General features: G+C 41.3%; 1 protein-coding gene across 1 annotated transcript in view; it reads right to left on the bottom strand.

The window, feature by feature from the left end:
- LOC114553580 (ADAMTS-like protein 3) overlaps window positions 1-19,201 on the bottom strand; it is a 243,131-nt gene that overhangs the window by 45,797 nt on the left and 178,133 nt on the right. Inside the window, exon 7 of the mRNA XM_028574811.1 lies at window positions 1,701-1,827. Coding sequence (XP_028430612.1) covers window positions 1,701-1,827 — 127 coding nt within the window. The remainder of the gene's footprint in view (window positions 1-1,700; window positions 1,828-19,201) is intronic.

Here is a 19,201-nt window from a genome sequence, read left to right as displayed (position 1 = left end):
TCATCTATCAATATTCAAGAAAACTCCGCAAAGCCATGAATACTGATCTCCCTGTCAGCATTTTTGAAGGTAATCTTTAGTGACAGACTGAATGATCGATGCTGAGCCAAGTTTGTTGTTCTAAAACTAAGATGGAAACTGATTAAAACTCATTTCCAATCACAGTGTTTTTGAGATTTAACCAACTCCAAGCCAAAACAATTGGGTGTTACATTTTATGAAAACCTGTGAGAGAAAAAAAAAAGTCATTGATAGGTGAATGACATGATGTTGCTCCATCTGCTAGTGGGTGGGTTTCTGTACCCAGATGGCATTTTTAATAGTCCAACCTTAATAAATAAATGCTGGAGGCAATGAGAGAAGAGCAGGCCAAAGCTGAGATGGCTCCTGGAGGCCTGTGGCCAATTCAGCAAGGACTGACACATAGCCAAGACAGGTGAGAAGCCAAAGTCTCAGCAGACACATATCCAGCTTTAATATGTACCTCCCATAGCAACCCCGGCTGCATCTCATGGCCCTTAATTGATAGCTCCTCGACTTCTCGGTCCTCGGCTGAACCGGAAGTTGTTCTGTCCCTCATCGTTGAAGGCCGTCTCAAAGCTCTTATTTCTGTCCCGAGGACCGAGGAGCGAGCATCTAGGAGGGATCACCGAGGAGCTATAGGCGAGGATACAAGAGAGAGCAGCTATTCCGGAAGCCGTGCAGCTGATGGAGTTGCTAACTCCACCCATACACCTAACAAATTCATGTGACGCTTCAGAGGAAAGGACGTCTCATCCCTCTAAAACACATTTGCTTGTTGCCACTCTCCGCCGATGATTTCCTCGCATCTCTCCCGTGCCTCCTCGGTGGGAGGGACTAGGACGCGAGGAAGGGAGGCAAGTGGAGAAGTCAAGGAGGCAATTAAAGCGACATGAGAAGCACTGCCCTTCTCACTCCCAACTCGTAAGATACTGACTCTTGGTCAGTGTCCCTCAGCGTCAGATACCGACGCAAAAATCACCCTTTAGCGTCTGTGAATAAAATGAGTAATAGTAGTCGAGTGAAAAATACCCCAATTACTGTGACAAGATTATTTAAAATAAGTTTGAAATGAAATGTTGACCTATTTATGCAACAACAAACCAACCCTGAAGACAGTTGCAATCGGTATTAACTCCACATGTATTTAAGATTTTGAGACTCTAGTAATGCTCATTCCGCTCGCCATTTCCGGGTGATTCCTGACTGCCCTGCCTCCGACTGAACATGTCAGTTCGGCCAAAAGCCGTGATGTCTCTCTCTTTCTCATGTGTGGGCCAAATTCTCTGGGCAGGCAAAGCAGAGAAAGGGGAGGTAACCTTGCTCCTTATGAGCTCATAAGGAGCAAGATTCCAGATCGGCCCATCTGAGCTTTCATTTTCTCAAAGGCAGAGCAGGATACCCAGGGCTTGGTCTACACCTATTGCCATTTCTAGCCACTGGGGGACCATAGGCAGGCTGGGGGAATGCGTATTAAAAAAAACTCATAAAGTGAAATGTTCATGCCATGGGACCTTTTTAAGACATTTAAAATTTTGAAAAAACTTAAAAAAAAACTAATGGGGGCTCTCCTGCAGTAACTCTGAGAACCTCCTAGGGACCCCTGTAGAAGATCTCTGATCTAGAGTGAATGCAGTCGTGTATGTGAGTTGGACACAAATGGGGGTTTCATCACCTACATTGTTCTGGTGTAAGGTGGGGCAGGGCCTGTCCTCGGACCAGCCGGCATGTGGAGCCGTCGCCGCCGCAGACGCCGCAGTTATCCTCCCTGGCACCACTGGCCAGCTGGCGATCACAGCCCACTTCCTGCACATCACAGATAAACAGAGGTAGATCAGCAGATCACAGATACACAGAGAGAGAGATATATGGAGCTGAGCAGATCACAGATAAACAGAGAAAGAGATATATGGAGCTGAGCAGATCACAGATAAACTGAGAGAGATATACAGTATGGGTGCTGAACATATCATAGATACACAGAGAGAGATATATGGAGCTGAGCAGATCACAGATAAACAGAGAGAGATATATGGAGCTGAGCAGATCACAGATAAACACAGAGAGTTATATGGAGCTGAGCAGATCACAGATAAACAGAGAGAGATATACAGTATAGGTGCTGAGCAGATCATAAATACACAGAGAGAGATATATGGAGCTGAGCAGATCACAGATAAAAAGAGAGAGATATATGGATCATGTATTGCACTGATACAGTCAAGCCTCACAGCGATAGATCATCCAATGATTAATTGATCAGTCGATTGACAGACAACAGCCATTGTAATAATCAAGAAATAATTTCAAATCATGTATTAAATAAAAAATGCCAAATGATAGTTTCCATACTGCTTGGCTTTCATGCTTTCATTAGCTTTCTTCTTGCCACAAATGACACATTCTAGGTAGTTGCTTTGGTCTGAGCCTGTGAGATAGCCACGCCCCTTCATTTGAATAAATGGAAATTAATAGTGGGAAATTAATAAATGTGACATTATGACATTATGCATTTATTTATTTAATATTCAATGAAATGGTATTCCACAGTCCTGTCCTTCAAGAAAACCAAAAGCTCTCCAGATATAGCTGTATAGAGAAACAAGGATGAGCCAGCTGACCTGACGAAACGGATTTATATACAGACTTTTGTATAAATGACTCAGTCAGTGTGTTATCGTGATTTTATGTGCAAATCTAAGTTTGAAGACCTCAGAGCAGAGAAAGCCTCACGCACCCCCCTGTGATTGTTGGCGCCCCCCGTCATAAATCCACCGGAGTTTAGAATGCAAACACAAAGAAAGCCGAAGGTGACGGATATCCGGCCGAATAATTAGGGACATCCGGCGGAATTTGAAATGTTGACACATCGTCGCTGTAGACTAGGAACCGCTGGACTAAATGATTAATCATTTAATAAAATAAACCATACATTCATAAAAAATGGAAATAACAAGCTGTTGCAGTTGCAACCGGCACACACTGTGGAAGCTTTAAATTGTATGAACATGAGTTTGTCTGCATGTACTTTGTAGAGGACTGGTGACCCATTCAAGCTGTTGCCCTCCCTGTAATCCTCCTCCCACCGCATGCTCTATGTTGAAATACAACTTGAATAAATTGAATAAAAAAATGAACAACAAAATAAAAGACTTTATAATCAGTTTCATCTCAGTATTTCATTTCAGGTCATAGAAAGCTTGTTCGCTGTCACGAGCAACACCAAGGCATGACAAATAACGAAGGATCCCAGCAATTCTGTGCTACTATATGCGTGTTTCTCCTGCACAAACCAATGACGATGCCACGGTAATGATTATACAGACAGAACCAAATGGTCATAGTTACCATCAGTAAGTATGAGAAGAATTCAATACTTTTTAGGCACCGACCGAATTGCCTCTGTGGTATCAAGTATAAAAAAATGCCTCGTCATTCAATAGCCAATTTCATTACCTAAGGAGTAGATCTCATCAGGGTCAGTGAGCCAACAAGCATGCATCATGCTTCTACTAAGATCTGATAGTGTTTGTGATTGGTTGTCTAACGTTACACGTCTTAAGGCCCTGACGTGAGAGGAAATAACTCTCCATACGTAATCTATTGGTCATTCAACAAGGGTAACCACTAAAAACGTTGCTATGATCCCGGGCTGTCATCTGTTCCCTCAGCAAAGAAGTCTACCCACAGTGGGAGCGGAGGGACCGAACGGCCTGCTGCTGGCTCGTTAGCTAACGTTAGCTTGCTAATTTCAACCACCCAACATGCCTTCATCATACACTGGTTACCAAAAATTCTCATCTGTTGATAGCAATGTGCTTGCCTACGATGTGACAAACAAACAAGTTGTTACATTTAACTAATTTAGAGGCTGGCCGGCTGGCTAGTGAGCTAGCTTGGTTGCTAGGGGGCTAACGTTAATAGTGGTGCAGAGAGAGAGAGGTCTGTTATGGTCTTTATATTAAATATTACGGTAGAATATTAGTAAATCAACGTTAGTTTATTTTGTAATGTGTTGGTTTGTAGAGATCTTTTAAGACATGATATTGTTGCACTAAATATGCCTACACAAGTAGTTATGTATATCTCGTTGTACGTTTGACATCTTATGAACATAATGTGCAAAAATAGTTATTCCAATCGTTCAAACCTGTGAGTTTTTTAGAAGGAACTTTTAATGTAATTTTTGACCGGTTTTGACAGCTCTTATGTGTATTGGATTGATCAGATGAGATGAAAAATTAAAGAAGCCTTGCGTGTGCTTCTCATAGTCGTTTGTTTATAATAAATAAAAAGATTTGTGCCGTAATGTTGGAATTTATTTTTGTTTTATAAAATTGGTATTGAAAAATTTACGTTTAGGAACCGGTATCTAAGTCACGGTACTGGTATCAGTATCAACATTTTTGAATGATACCAAGCCCTAGTTACCATACCCTAGTCTCGCTTTGCCAGACACACTGCGAAGGGTCTGGCTAGTCCACATAGCATTCTGGGGTGGCAGTAAAACGTGCTCTGGTTTACTGGCATTTCTTTAAACCAATCACAATCGCAATGGGCGGCGCTAAGCTCCGCATGGAGCCGCTGTAAAATAGTTGTGCGAGAGAAAACTCAGATTGGACAGATAGTCTAGCTAGCTGTCTGGATTTACCCTGCAGAGATCTGAGGAGCAGTTAACCATAGTCCTCATAAATCCACCGGAGTTTAGAACGTCAACACAAAGAAAGCCGAAGGAAACGGACATCGGCGAAAATATAATAAATAAATGCATCCAGCGGAATTTCCTGCGAGCAATCCCGGAACTGGAACGTCAAGGATATAGACTACCATACTAACACACAGTGATGAAGTGGAGTTTTGGCAAGCTATGGCCTCCAGTAAAGTCTCACTAGAAAAGACAGCATTGGCCAATACAGCTGAGTTTGATTGAATGTACCACTTCTCTCTCTCTCTACACACACACACACACACACACACACACACACACACACACACACACACACACACACACACACAGCCTGATGTAGATAGTGTATGCTGAGGCGTGTCATGCTGAGTTACTGTGACAGGCTGAGTTACTGTGACAGGCTGGCAAAACAAAGTGACACACACACTAACATGGACAGACACACAACTGCTCTCTTCCACTTTACTCCCAGGAATTGTATTTATTTTCTCCTCTCTCCCACTGTATACAGCTGGATTTCATGCTGCTGTGTGGTGTATTATTAATCCATGTACATGCACTAGAGGACGGATTGGCCTCATTCCGTCACTGACAAACTTTCTGCTACAGTACCACAGCAACCCATTCTATGAACGTGTTTGTATGATATCGAACAAAAACGTATGTACAACCATACGTAAGATATCCTACAAAATTAGGATGACAGTTAAGTTCAGCGGTCCTTACAGTTAGATTTAGCTGGGTACGGGTCACCGTGAGGTGCTGGTCTTTGCAGTCGAGTTTAGCCGACAAAAGGTGACTTTCAGGCCGGTACAGTGCACCGCCAGGTGACTGTCCTTTGCAGTTAAGTTCAAAAAGTGACCGTCGCTTTTCATTAATTATCATTACTATTATTTTATTTATTTATTTTTCTCTATTACCATTTCATTATTTATCTACCCCTCCTCCCTTTTTATTTATTATTAAGTATGTGTTTGTATGTATGCGTAGGTATAAACTCATATTTGTCTGTTATCTTCACTTTTAATTTCAAGTGTGTGGTGAATGGGGAAATGGTGGGACTTGAACATTATCACAGGACTTCCTCACATTGTTTAATTGCCCTTGTTGCTTTGTAATTCTGATCAACCCTGTGCAAAAAAACAATAAAGAAATGTTGGATTAAAAAGTTACCGTCAAGGGCGACTAGAGTAAAGATTAGGCACTAAAACAACTAGTTGGATTAGATAAGGATTGTGGTTTGGATTAAAACACCGGCCCCCTTAATTAGAATTATACAAAGACATGTTTCCTGGGTGAAAGTCTTGTGTTTTCCCGGGAATACAAACTAGGGCTGGGAATCCCCAAAGGCATCACCATACGATATCATCACGATACTTATGTTGCAATACGATATTATTGCGATTTTAAACATACTGCAATATTCTGCAATATATTGCAATTTATTACCTTTTCTCCAACTTCCTCAATTTCAAATTATGTCCCCAAAAAAAAACTTTTTAATTTATTAATATGAGTTCCCCCAGCCTGCCTATGGTCCCCCAGTGGTTAGAAATGGCGATAGGTGTAAACCGAGCCCTGGGTATCCTGCTCTGCCTTTGAGAAAATGAAAGCTCAGATGGGCCAGATGGGTTACCTCCCCTTTCTCTGCTTTGCCTGCCCAGAGAATTTGGCCCACCCATGAGAAAGAGAGAGACATCATGGCTTTTAAACGAGCCAAGTGGCAGTTGGTCTAGGCCACACCCCCACCCTCCACCTTGCCCCCTCCTCTCTCCTTCTCAATAGCATTTAAAGCTACAGACACAGAAATAGCACATCCTAAGTAAAGCTCATTGTTGGACTGGCTCTAGTGGCTGCAATTCTGCAGCAAGGCTGAATATCGGGAAAGAGACTTCAGATACAGTATTAGGGCACCACTAAGGCCCATATAAAAGCATCAAAAAAGCAGCATGTCATGGGACCTTTAATATCTGTTTTATCTAAAAAGATACATTTCTCTGTTTGTTCATCTCACTTCAGTTGTATTGCTGCAAAATGGGATTGTCAAGCAGACAAACTGACCAACACATATAATAAAAGATCGATACTTGGCGTCTGTTTATCGATACAGTATTGCCCCGTAAAATATCGCAATACTTTGTTATCGATTTCCCCCGCACCCCTAATACAAACTCCCCCACTGCTTGAAAGCCCTGTGTTTTAGGATCCACCCATTCACTCTAACCTCCCTACAGTATGTGAACCAGACCAGTGTTCTTATGCAGCAGCAGATACTGTGGGGCATGCAGCAATAAATAGGAATACATGTGAATCACAGTGCTTAACTTTTCTTAGCTATATGTATGAATGGGAACAGCCTGAACCCGGCAGCCCGTCCGCGCTGCAGCCTCCATCACCAGGTGATGCCGTTTCATCCAATGCCCAGTGCCCTCTCTGCGTGCCAGCACCGTCAGCAGCTGCTGTTAAAGCACACATCCATCATCCATCTCCCATTACTGCCGACGAGTACCTGTGTGTGTCTGGCCTGATTGTTTATATTTTTAGTTTAATGATGCACCCGAAGCAGCCTGAGAAAACTGAATATCTTCAGAAATTGTTATTTACTGGATTTTTACAGGCAGAATCTAGCATGTCATTCAAACTAAGTTCAACTCATGGGGCAAGTGCTAGCAAAACAACCCTAACCGAAGAGGAGGGAGGGAACTTTTCTTAGCCTGGAGGAAATAAACTCCATTTGATTGTGCTTTTTTTTCTCCCTGTGTTCTTGCCAAACAGCAAACAGCTTTCCAATACTGAAGTCTCCTAATAATTAGGCCCTGTCCACACTAATGTAGATACATTTGAAAATATTTTTTTTTTAGTGCCTGCTGTTTCAGCCTTCCACCCACACAGAGTTGATATATCCCTTCAGGGAAAACGGAGATTCCCACGTTCCTGTTTGGACTCAGAAAACTGATCTTTTAAAATTAAATGTATGATGTATGGCAGTCTGTCATATCCAACTCTCTTGCTCAAATTGTGTTGCAGTATATTAATACACAATATTTTTGTCATTGACATACAGTAGTTTATGTGAAAATGATTGAAAGTCACTGATTGATTGAGAGTTCATTATTGACACAGGACACAGCAGCAAAAGATTAAATCCCAACAAGGTCCATTTAGTCCTTTCTAGTCTTCCTCAGTGGATGGAGTTTGCGGAGATGACCCCCATTTGATGCGAGTTTGTATGTTATTGTGTTACTTATGGATGGAACTATAGTGAAAATAAATTATTCCCTATTTGTTGGGGACCCCCTGGAACCCTCTGGTGGTCCCCCGGACCCCTCTTTGATAACCACTGGTATAAGTGAAGACAAAACTGGATCTGGATTGCCCCCCTGGTGGCTGGCTGCAGCAGGCTATAAACCCTGCCCCCTTCATGTTAGCGAATGGGACATGGGGCCAAACTAAAAAATCATGTCAAATGCATTTCTCAAAGATGGTTTCTGTCATTTTTAGGTAGCTCTGATCAAGCTGATGTTTGTTCCTGTTCATTTTTCGGATCGGTTTGGTTTTTATTAGTTATTTGATGCTATAAAAATGGGCTTCACTTTTGTACAGTGGGAAGAAGTGGAGACACGTCGTCCATCTGTTTTTACAGTCTCTGGTGGATGCTGTAAAGGGTTTTGGTCTGGTGTTAACAGTGTTCATTCAATCTCTTGTTCAGGGTCCTTGGTGTTTTACTGATGTAGTGTTCCCCACAGCTGTCACATGTGATGTCATGATGATTTCAGAATCAGTGTCTGTTAACCTAATTTGTACAATTCATTGTGTCTTAACCCTTTCTATAGCCAATTTCAAACATACCTTTTTCTTTAAATGTCTCATGTCTGAATAAACTTCCGAGTCACTTTTACGTATTATCACAATGGCAATATTACCAGGTCAAACCTTGCAATGTTGGAAGTGCAATAAAAATCTAATTGCATTGCACAAGGCTAGCACATTAACATAAAGGCCGCAACTACACAAAGTAAAATATGCATCAAGATAAACTGTACATCTTGTTTGCCTAATTAAGAACACTAATAAATGTATCAAAAAGCAACTGTTTGCCAACACATTCACCAGATAAAGTCTGCAAATGTCAATGTGTTTACAGCTTGTTGCGCTGCCGCCAACCAGAAACCAGAAAACATTCTTCATCCATCACATTATTCCCTCTTGTGTACGGTGCCAAATATTGCGCAAAGATTGGGTCTCATTCGATAACAAGACAAAGTCTGAATGAAGCCATAACTAACAGTTACATGGCAGACACCTATGTCTGAATGACAAAAAAGCTATAACGAATACATGACACCAGCAATGCATTTAATTTCTGAAAAGTGCCATCCTTCTAGGGCTGGGCATCGTTCAAAATCTTGCGATCCGGTGCCAATTTTGATACCTCAGTTTCGATGCCAGTTCCTAACGATACTTTTTTAGATACCATATGTTTTAAAATCCATTTCAACATCAACAAAAATACATTAAACACAAAGGTTTTATATTCCACATTAATTGTGAATCAAAACAGTTATCAAAATAAAAATCTGGTAAAACTGCTCACTCAGAGTAACTATTAAAAGTGCCTTGCCTTGCAAGCTCAGCCTGTCAGTCAGTCATCAGGGCAGAGAAACCACCGTTGTGCCTGCTTGTCTAAGAGGAAGTGTAACGTCAACAGCACCGCGACCGCTTTCAGCTTGCCATTAATATCATATTGCAGCAAACTGCAGCAAACGCTGTCTGGGTGAAGTTTTGAAAAACTGTAACCACACTTGAAACCACTTTATCGGCATCGCCGTGACTCTCTGTGACTTCAACAAAACTGCAGACAGTTTACTCCGTCCGCATCTCTCCGTGTGTGTGTGTGTGTGTGTCGGTCGGAGCTCAACTCTGTGTCAATATGCAGAGAGGACAGATAAGCTTATGCGCTCAGATGCTTTTGGAACCGAAATTTGGCACCAAAAGATAAATAGTTTTTCAATACTCATAGGATTGGATTTTTTCGGTGCCATAAAAGTATCGACGTTCGGTACCCAGCCCTACATCCTTCGAATGTGGCCTTTCGCAAAAGGTATGAATACTTTTACCTTTAGATGACTGATTGTGCAACCTAGTTCGTTACTCAATGTAGAAGCGGGAAAGAATTTCATTCCGTGGGTACATTTTCTATTGTGTACAGAAATCCCTGCCCTGCCTGGTGTTGCTATTCAGTGTTAGTTGGAGAGTGAGTCAGACACAATCAGTGATTGCAGAAGAATAGGGTAAAGAATGTTGGGAGATAGACAAAGGACTTTCTGAGATGCTGAAGTTTTCTGTTGAACTGAGACAGATTTTTTACGCATCTAAGGAAACGAATCAATGTGTTACTCATTTTTTAGCATAATTTACCTTAACTGAACAGCTTTGGAGTCATTGGAATGGTTATATGACTTTTTTCAAGTTGAATGGTGGTCGTTTCGCTTCCCCCTAGTGAGCGGAAAATCCACCCTTGCAACTCGCCGGCCTCAGTGTCAGTAAGTATCGCGCGATATCAGGCCTCGCGATGTAACGAATTGCTTCACGGCACTACACACATTCGCCCATTCAGGAACCGGCTAACAAGGTAGCGATGGAGTTTTTCACACTATCATCATGGCTGAGCCGGCAAAAAAAGAAGCAGAAAGCTAGGAAAGCATTGTCGGAGGAACAGAGAAAGAGGAAACTGCAGACTGACCGAGCGAGCAGTCGGACACAAGTAAACATAGGAGCTGCCTAATATCTATTCCGAAGCTGTAGGGGGAGCTCTATAGAGAAACCTGCGAGCAAAAAGTGAAGAAATGGCCAAAACTGTATAATGCCCCTTTAAACATACCAAGAACACAGTTATGTTGGTGAGTAAAAACTCCATTTGAAAATAACTTTTTGCTTCTTTAAGGTGTACCTTCATTATTCAAACTGAATATCAGATTACAACTTTGGCAACCCATGGCGTTTCCTAGAAGCACAGTTATATCAATTATAATGACTTATGCGATTTGCCATTCAAAACAGGACTGGGAAATGGGAAATTCTTTGTTGGTATTGTACTTTTTAGTGTGCAAATCCAAGAAAGAAATCATGCTGTAAGCTTGGGTGTATTTGTGAGGATTAGAGGCATGTTATACTGTGTAGCATCACTAGTGCGTGCCACCATGCTACAAATTTCAGATTACTGCATTTAATGAAAAAGGATATGTTGGGGAAACTTGTTTCCTCCCATTTCAAGTGACCTACTGTTAAAATATTCAGATGGGGAAGATGGGAAGGAATTTCCAATTAATCTAGAAAACAGCATAAAAAATCCCTAGGAATATAGCCTGATAATCAGATTGAATTGCCATTAAGTTGCACTTCTTTCATTCAGCCTGACATTGAGTTTAGCTCTTGGTGGCAGGGGCGTTATTGTGTTTAGATTTGCCCTAATCAATAGTGAGTGATGTACCCATTTCACCACCCTCAGTATTCAGATGACACAGAATCTGCATTGTGAGTTGTTGCAGTTAGCTTACAGTGATTCATAAAATATGGCAATTTTAGAATTCGTATTTGTGTAAATTGATTTACAAAAAACAGCTTCATGGATCTCGTCCAGGCTTGTTTAGTGACCATTATTATTATATTGGATACAGAGCTACAATTAGCCTTTAAGTTAGCGACAGGAATTCAGCCAGCACAAACCCCAACCCTGGGGTCAACACATCGGGACTCTTGGCATCACTTTTTGATTCTCTGGGTCGGGACATACTGTACATTTAACTGACATGTGGCACAAAAACAGGACAGCTTGCTCTTGGGGGAATTGTTGGGTCTCTGTAAATGATAGCGTGTGGTCTAGACCTACTCTACCTGTAAAGTGTCTTGAGATAACTCTTGTTATGATTTGATACTATAAATAAAATTGAATCGAACATTGAATTAGGTTTAGGAAAAGATCGTGGGTGGGTTTAAAAAATGTACTCTTAAGTGACACGTGGGACAAGAACGGGACACAAACCCCGGTTTCCTGGGTGAAAGTCCTGTGTTGTTTGACCCATCTACCTCCCCAACCAACCTCCCTACGTGGATTTTGGGTCTTTTATACTACTCGCTACCGCTGTCACTCTTAATACTACATCATCTTACAGTGCCGCGGTCGAGCTGCTGCTCTGCCTGGTGCATTCCATACAGACGCTAAAGGGAGATTTTTGCATTGGTATCTGACGCTGCGAGACACTGACCAAGCGAGTTGGGTGTTGCAAGGGGTTGCTGGGAGTCACAGCGGGTTGGTGGCCAGCGGCAGGGCAAACGGCAATAACAGGAAGTTTACTGATCCAGTGGAGAGTGGGGGCGGTCCCCCCGGCACCTGGGCTTGCGCCTGGCTGAATTTGAGTTGCTATAGTGGCTAACTGAAGGTATTTTTAGCTGCTGTCTGCTCTCCTCCCGGTGAAGTAGTCTCTTAGCGACAGGGAGTAAGTTAAAACAAAACACTTTGCCCCTCTGTGCTAAAAGTGACACTGAAACATATTGTGATATTGTGGTTTTACCTGACTAGTTTTCTTGCTTACACAGACAAATTGCTAGCTTGTTAACATAGCAAAATACTGTCTTGAGTGGATAACACCAGCTAATTCATCTAGACTCCCAGGGCTGATCTGGCTGGTTCATTATCTAGCTTGCCCTTTGCAAAGGACTGTATTAGCTAATGGTACGAAGCAACCAATGCCAGAACCAAGTAGGTGCAGCTAGCTGGCTAACCTTAGCTTGCTTGTTTGCTTTATTTTTAGCAATTTGGAATTTGATTCTATGGGAAACACCACGGTTATTTCATTAGAATGACATGACATGAATAAATGTTACTAAACAAATTGTGAATAAAACCTTAAAACATTAACTTGTCTGTGAACATTATTTCTGAAGATCAAAAAGTTTGTCTTATGTTTCGATGTTTTAATAGAGAGACCCCCAGCGGCAGAAAATTACATATCACGTCTAAAGCGTGATTTATGGTTCTGCGGAGGCTCCACGCAGAGCTTTCGCCGTAGCCTACGTAAGTGGCCTGAAGTTTATACTTGTGCATTGGTGTGTGCGTCAATCTCTTTAGGAGAATAGCAGGGCCGGCATGTGTGTGTGTGGGGAGTGTGTGGTTGAGAGAGTGACGCGATTAGCTTTGGATCGAGTACCGACTCGAGTCATAGTGAGAGAAACAAAGTGTCTCCCCTGTGCTTTCTGACCACAGTGGGAAATCTGTAGCAGGAAAAGTTAACCCTGTCCTTGATTTCATGTTGTTTATGGAGAAAGAGAACCAGGAAATGAGTTGGGGGAAATGCAATGCTACCAAGCGATGTGTGTCACCGCGACGTGTAGTTAAATTTTTCGAGAGATGCACGTCAGGCTACAGCGTAGGGTCCGTGTCTCCACGTACCTACGTATGTAGCCATGGCGTCGATTTAGCACAGAAGCATAAATCACGCTTAAGTGTCCTCATGTGCTTCAATAATATTGCTCCATCACTTTGCTTGATACCAGGTTCTTCTGTGTTGCCTTGACACCCTACTCTCTCACTGAGATTAACTCTACAGTGCAGTATATGTTTGAGTTGCCTCAATGATGCCACCAATTCTCTTGCAGTATCTGCATCCTATTACCTGTCATAGGTGTTTACTCGTACATTAGTGGATCATCTGAGCAGAGAACACTCAAGTCAAACACTCTCCAGCCTAAGGGTAAACAAGGCTTAACACTTAGAGAACAACTTCAAATGTCAGATTGTAAATGCATCTGTCTTTTCCAGTGAAGGAGCTGCATTGTGAGCTGGTGCTGTGTGATGTAGACATCTGGATTTGCATAAGCAGGGCAAGTTGTTAATGGATCTGTATGGATGCTATCATCTTGGCTACTGTTGAGGAAGCAGAGAAGAGATTACTCCTTTCTCTTCCCGCAATTCCCTCTGTTGTTACCTCCTCTACTTCCATTCTTCTGTCTGAATTTTCAACTTATATTCATATACTCTTTTGCCAGAGCTCCTCTCATTCTCTTGAGGTATTAACCTTGACTTTTGTCATTTGAACATGCCTATTCACTGCAACTTCCATCAATATACTTCAGTGTGTGAAGTCAAAACAATGATTATTATACAAAGACTGTATCAAATATGGATGTAGAATGAAGCCTATAGTCTATGATCGCCTTCTGTGACGGCAGCCACCTGTCACTCAAAGTGGCGCACCCTTAATTATGCATAATTTTAAGCCTGAATATCACTTAAACAGTAGTTATAAAGACCCCCCACCCCCCGATGTTGTCATAAAGCAACAGTAACTCAAAGGTCCGCATCTGATTTTTATTCTAGATCAGAGGTACGGAACAATTGGCAATAGCAAAATAACATTTAATCTCCACACTTTTAACTTTTAAGCTACAGTCAAGTTAAGTACTTGATTTCCCTGCTCAACTTTGGTACCTATTTGGGTACCATTATATCTGTAGCGGTACCCAACGGTCCGTTTTTCTTTTAATTTTCCTTGTATATTCAACATCACTAACAATTTATCAATCAATAGAAAAATTATTTCAAACTAGAAAACGTTACACTTTATTATGTATTGTATTCATTACACAATGTATGTGCTGGATCTGGATTGACTGCTGTTTGGTCCTGAAGCGGTCATAAAGGGTGAGCTTAGCTAAAGAGATCCAAACTGCTTTTTGTACCAGGCTGTAAACTTGTTTAAGTCTGCTGTACAGTTGGGCATTTTAATGATTGACTCATTTTTAGAGCCAGCACCAAGTGGCCACTCTCAATGAACTGCAGTTTTTGGCACTTCCTTTTTGCTTCAACGGTGGTTGCTGCTTCTCATTATTTACAGATGAATGGTGTAGTAAGCAATGCTGCGCAAAGATTGTTGACATTTAAACTCAACTGCCAAACAAATACCCCCCTCCTTCTGCAGCATTGAAAGGCCTCACCGATGTTAACAAGGCTCTTCCTCCTTTCCCGGTCATGCAACTTTTTTAATTTGTATTCTTCAGTCCTTTTTTCTGTTTATTTGCCAACTCTTCTTGTTAACTCCTTGCCGGCCCGCTCTCTAATGGAAATCTTTGATGGTTTTGTCAACCGTTTGGTACAGCATATTTTGAGTTGCGATATTGTATTATAGTGGCTAGAGAATAGGCATTGTACAGGTATGTATTGCTATTGTCTTTTATTTCAGTGAATAGTCCCTAATGGGAAAGAATGGTCTGTGTTATATTTTCCCCCATTCCATTTTTCATAATAAAAATGCAGTCACAGATGTTGATAGAAAAGCATTTGTCAGATAAGCAACCCTTAACTTTTAGTGGCTTTGTGTGTTTTTAAATGTCAGTAAAAAATGCTGTGTATAGGTCAGGCTGGTATGGCTATTAGCTGGTGTTATTTGTTATTTTCGTCTTCATGCAGCATGTCAGAGTGACAGAAAAAAAACCTAAATGGAAAAACAACAAGCTGTCCAAAACTCATCAATTCTTATATTCACACATCAACAGAGCTGATGGAAATGCGTCCAAATTCACTTGACAGTTGGATGAGAACACTCAGTAGCTCATAATAGGTTTCTACTACACTGCCACTTTCTGCTAAATCACCTATGTGCCAAAGAGTATACATTAACAATTGTTTTCGGAAATGGGTCTGTCAAGTGTGATACATGGTGCTCCTCCTCCTACCATGCAGTCTCAAACAGCCTCTAATCAAGCAGCCAGCCTGGGAGTGGAAGAGATCCGCAGGGAATTCCGCTCTGTGCGTCCTAAAACAAAGCTCAGCTAAACATAGAGTCTCTGACATGATTATGACACTGCAGGGACCAGAGTTTCCATGTCCCAGCCCACCCTTTCAGTTCATCAAGCCCCATTACTATATGTGAGCCACAATATTGGCTGCAAAGCAAAGCAACAATGTGGATACTCTAAACAGTGATGTTAAAGGGGCCTTTATTGTCATTTCTAAGCATAAACATAATAATAATAGAAACATAATTTGTCCTCTGCATTTAACCCGTCCTATACATAGGAGCAGTGTGCAGATGCATGCGATCGCCGCCCAATGCATGCCGGTTAGATTTGTGTCTGACTTGATCTTGACTTGCTCTGACGTCATGCAAACATGGGCAATGATAACCTCATGAGATCAAGACGGCCGCAGGTTTGAGACGCAGGCAGTGCAGTTGCTCTCCACTGACTGCAAGACCCTGGCGGACCCTGGGCATGATGGGAAACGCCTGGCTCTCAGCTGATCTAACAGCTGATTACTTCAGAATCGACTCAACATAATGACGTTTTATATAAACTTTATTATTGTTTTTGAATTGGAGGGATTTTAATTGCTATTTGTCTGATTTAAAGGATAATTGTGTACAGAACACATGTTGTGTGGCTGATAGTGATGTTTAGAAGTCAGAGAGACTAAATCCGTTCAGATTACGGATCATCTACTATATCGTCTGTTGTTTATTAACATCAGCAACAGATCGTATGTAGAGCATTTTGACAACTACTCTGTCTTTTTTTTTGTGATACATTTTTTTTATTGGCAACTTCAGACATACAAAATAAATTACACAACATGTGACCGGTAATAGCAGATGGTGCACAGAACAGATAAACACAAATTGAACAAGAACAAAAACCCTCTGCCACCCCCCACCCTCTGCGGTCTCGAGGAAAACAAAACAAACAAGGGAGGGGAGCCAGCACTGAGCTATAATTTTCTTGGTTGCAGTTGAGCCAGCTAGCAAATTTTCCTCTGTCTCCCAAGCAGGTGTAATTTAGAGTCGTCATTAAGTAACAAAACAATCAGGTCAGCAGGAATTCAACATCTTATCACATCAGATATTATTGATGTTGTTTTATTCCAGAACTCATGCACCTTTTCACACTCCCAGACCATATGCAGGAAAGTTCCAGTTTGTTCAGGTTGATAGAACGTGCAATAGGTAGTAGGAATGAGTTAAGAGACGTATCTCTTCTGAGGAGTCCAATATGTCCTATGACATATGTTGAAGTGGATCTGCTGGTGATTTGGTTTCTTGCAACAGTGGAAAATGTTGTCCCAAACTGTCTCCCAATTAATTGTGTTCCCCTCAGGGCTCAGTTCTCGCTCCCATTTCCACACTATTGGGAGTTCTCCTATGGATACTTGCATCAGTTTAGCATAAATCCTGGACACTAATCCTCTCACAGGAAAATCAACTCGCCTCAAAACTATTTCCCCATGGTACTCCATAATATTTTAGTGCTGATCTTCAGCGAAGATAAAAGTAAAAGGATTTCCTCAAAACTAGTTCTCAGATCTTCAAAACTCAACATACTTTTCTCATTGAATAGCTGGTCTAAAGTATAAGTCACTCCACTGCTTACAAGCAAAGGGTTTATTACCAAACATTAAGTGTGTATTAAGTGTGCCATATTGGGGTATTCAAATGCCACGTATTGGTGTAGCGTAGTTGCTCCTCCACCTGTTTAAAGTTGGTCAATGTGTTGGTGATAATAGGGCCATAGGCAAGCATACACTTTTTTGTACACACCCCGGCAAAGGCAAGGTCTTGCAGTCTTAAGACTTCCAGTGAGGTTTTGGTCTAGAGGTGCATCCCATGGCCCTTAAAGTGCATCCCCAAAACGTGCCTCTCTTCCCGTCTTAGTCCCTCCTACTGAGGAGGCAAGGGAGAGACACGAGGAAATCATGGGAGGAGAGATGCAACCAGCAAATGTTTTTTAGAGGGATGAGACGTCTGCTTGCTTTGAAGGCAAGGCAAGGCAAGGCAGCTTTATTTGTAAAGCACATTTCAGCAACAGGGCAATTCAAAGTGCTTTACATAAAACATTAAAGAGCAGTTAGAACACAATTAAAAACAATTTAAAAACATTAATAAACAAATTAAAAACATTAAAAGACAAGAATAAAATTGATAGTGCAGTATAAGAATAAAAGTTACAGTGCAGTATAAGAAATTAAAGTTAATAAAATAGATTATTTAAAGAAAAGCAACATCAAAAAGATAGGTCTTTAGCTTAGATTTAAAAGAACTGAGAGTTGCAGCGGACCTACAGGTTTCTGGGAGTTTGTTCCAAAGATGTGGAGCATAAAAACTGAACGCTGCTTCCCCCTGTTTAGTTCCGACTCTGGGGACAACAAGTAGACCTGTCCCAGACAACCTGAGAGGTCTGGTTGGGTCATAATGTAGTAGCAGATCAGAAATGTATTTTGGCCCTAAAACGTTTAGTGATTTATAAACCAGTAAAAGTATTTTGAAATCAATTCTTTGAGGCACTGGAAGCCAGTGTAGAGACTTCAGTACTGGAGTGATGTGATCCACTTTCTTGGTTTTAGTAAGGACTCGAGCAGCAGCGTTCTGAATCAGCTGCAGCTGTCTGACTGATTTTTTAGGGAGACCTGTAAAGACACCGTTACAGTAGTCAAGTCTACTGAAGATAAAAGCATGGACAAGTTTTTCCAGATCCTGCTGAGACATAAGTCCTTTAACCCTTGATATATTTTTAAGGTGATAATAGGCCGATTTTTTTATTATGTTAATGTGGCTTTTAAAATTCAGGTCTGAGTCCATGACTACACCAAGATTTCTGGCTTTGTCTGTTGTTTTTAACATTGTCATTTGAAGCTGAACTTTCAATCGTTCCTCTTTTGCTCCAAAAACGACCACCTCTGTTTTTTCTTCATTTAATTTAAGAAAGTTCTGGCACATCCAATCATTAATCTGTTGAATGCACATATTTAATTGTTGTATTGGGCTATAGTTCCCTGGCGATAAGGTTATATAAATTTGTGTGTCATCCGCATAACTATGGTAACTTATTTTGTTGTTTTCCATAATCTGAGCCAGTAGAAGCATGTAGATGTTGAAGAAGAGGCCCCAGAACTGAGCCTTGGGGAACTCCGCACATCATATTTGTATGCTCAGATGTATAATTACCTATAGACACAAAGTAGTCCCTATTCTTTAAATAGGATTCAAACCACTTTAGTACTGAGCCAGAAAGACCAACCCAGTTTTCCAATCGGTCAAGCAATATGTCATGGTCTACCGTATCAAATGCAGCACTGAGATCAAGTAATACTAAGACTGAAATTTTGCCACTATCTGTGTTTAAGTGGATGTCATTTAAAGACTTTAACAAAAGCCGTCTCGGTGCTGTGGTGTGGTCGAAAACCTGACTGGAAGGCATCAAAACTGTGGTTTAGCGATAAGAAAAAGTTGAGTTGTTGAAAAACCACTTTTTCTATGATTTTACTTAAAAATTGAAGGTTTGATATTGGCCTGTGTTTAGATTGTTCTTTTTTAGGAGTGGCTTGATGACTGCAGTTTTCAGGGCCTGTGGGAAGATACCTGAGAGCAGAGACGTGTTTACAATCTGTAGAAGATCAGAAGCCAAACAGTTCGAAACATTTTTGAAAACACCCGTTGGTAGAATATC

This window comes from Perca flavescens, chromosome 1 (genome assembly GCF_004354835.1).
Source record: "Perca flavescens isolate YP-PL-M2 chromosome 1, PFLA_1.0, whole genome shotgun sequence".
In the NCBI taxonomy this organism is placed as follows: Eukaryota; Metazoa; Chordata; class Actinopteri; order Perciformes; family Percidae; genus Perca; species Perca flavescens.
This window is presented reverse-complemented; position numbering and strand designations above follow the sequence as displayed.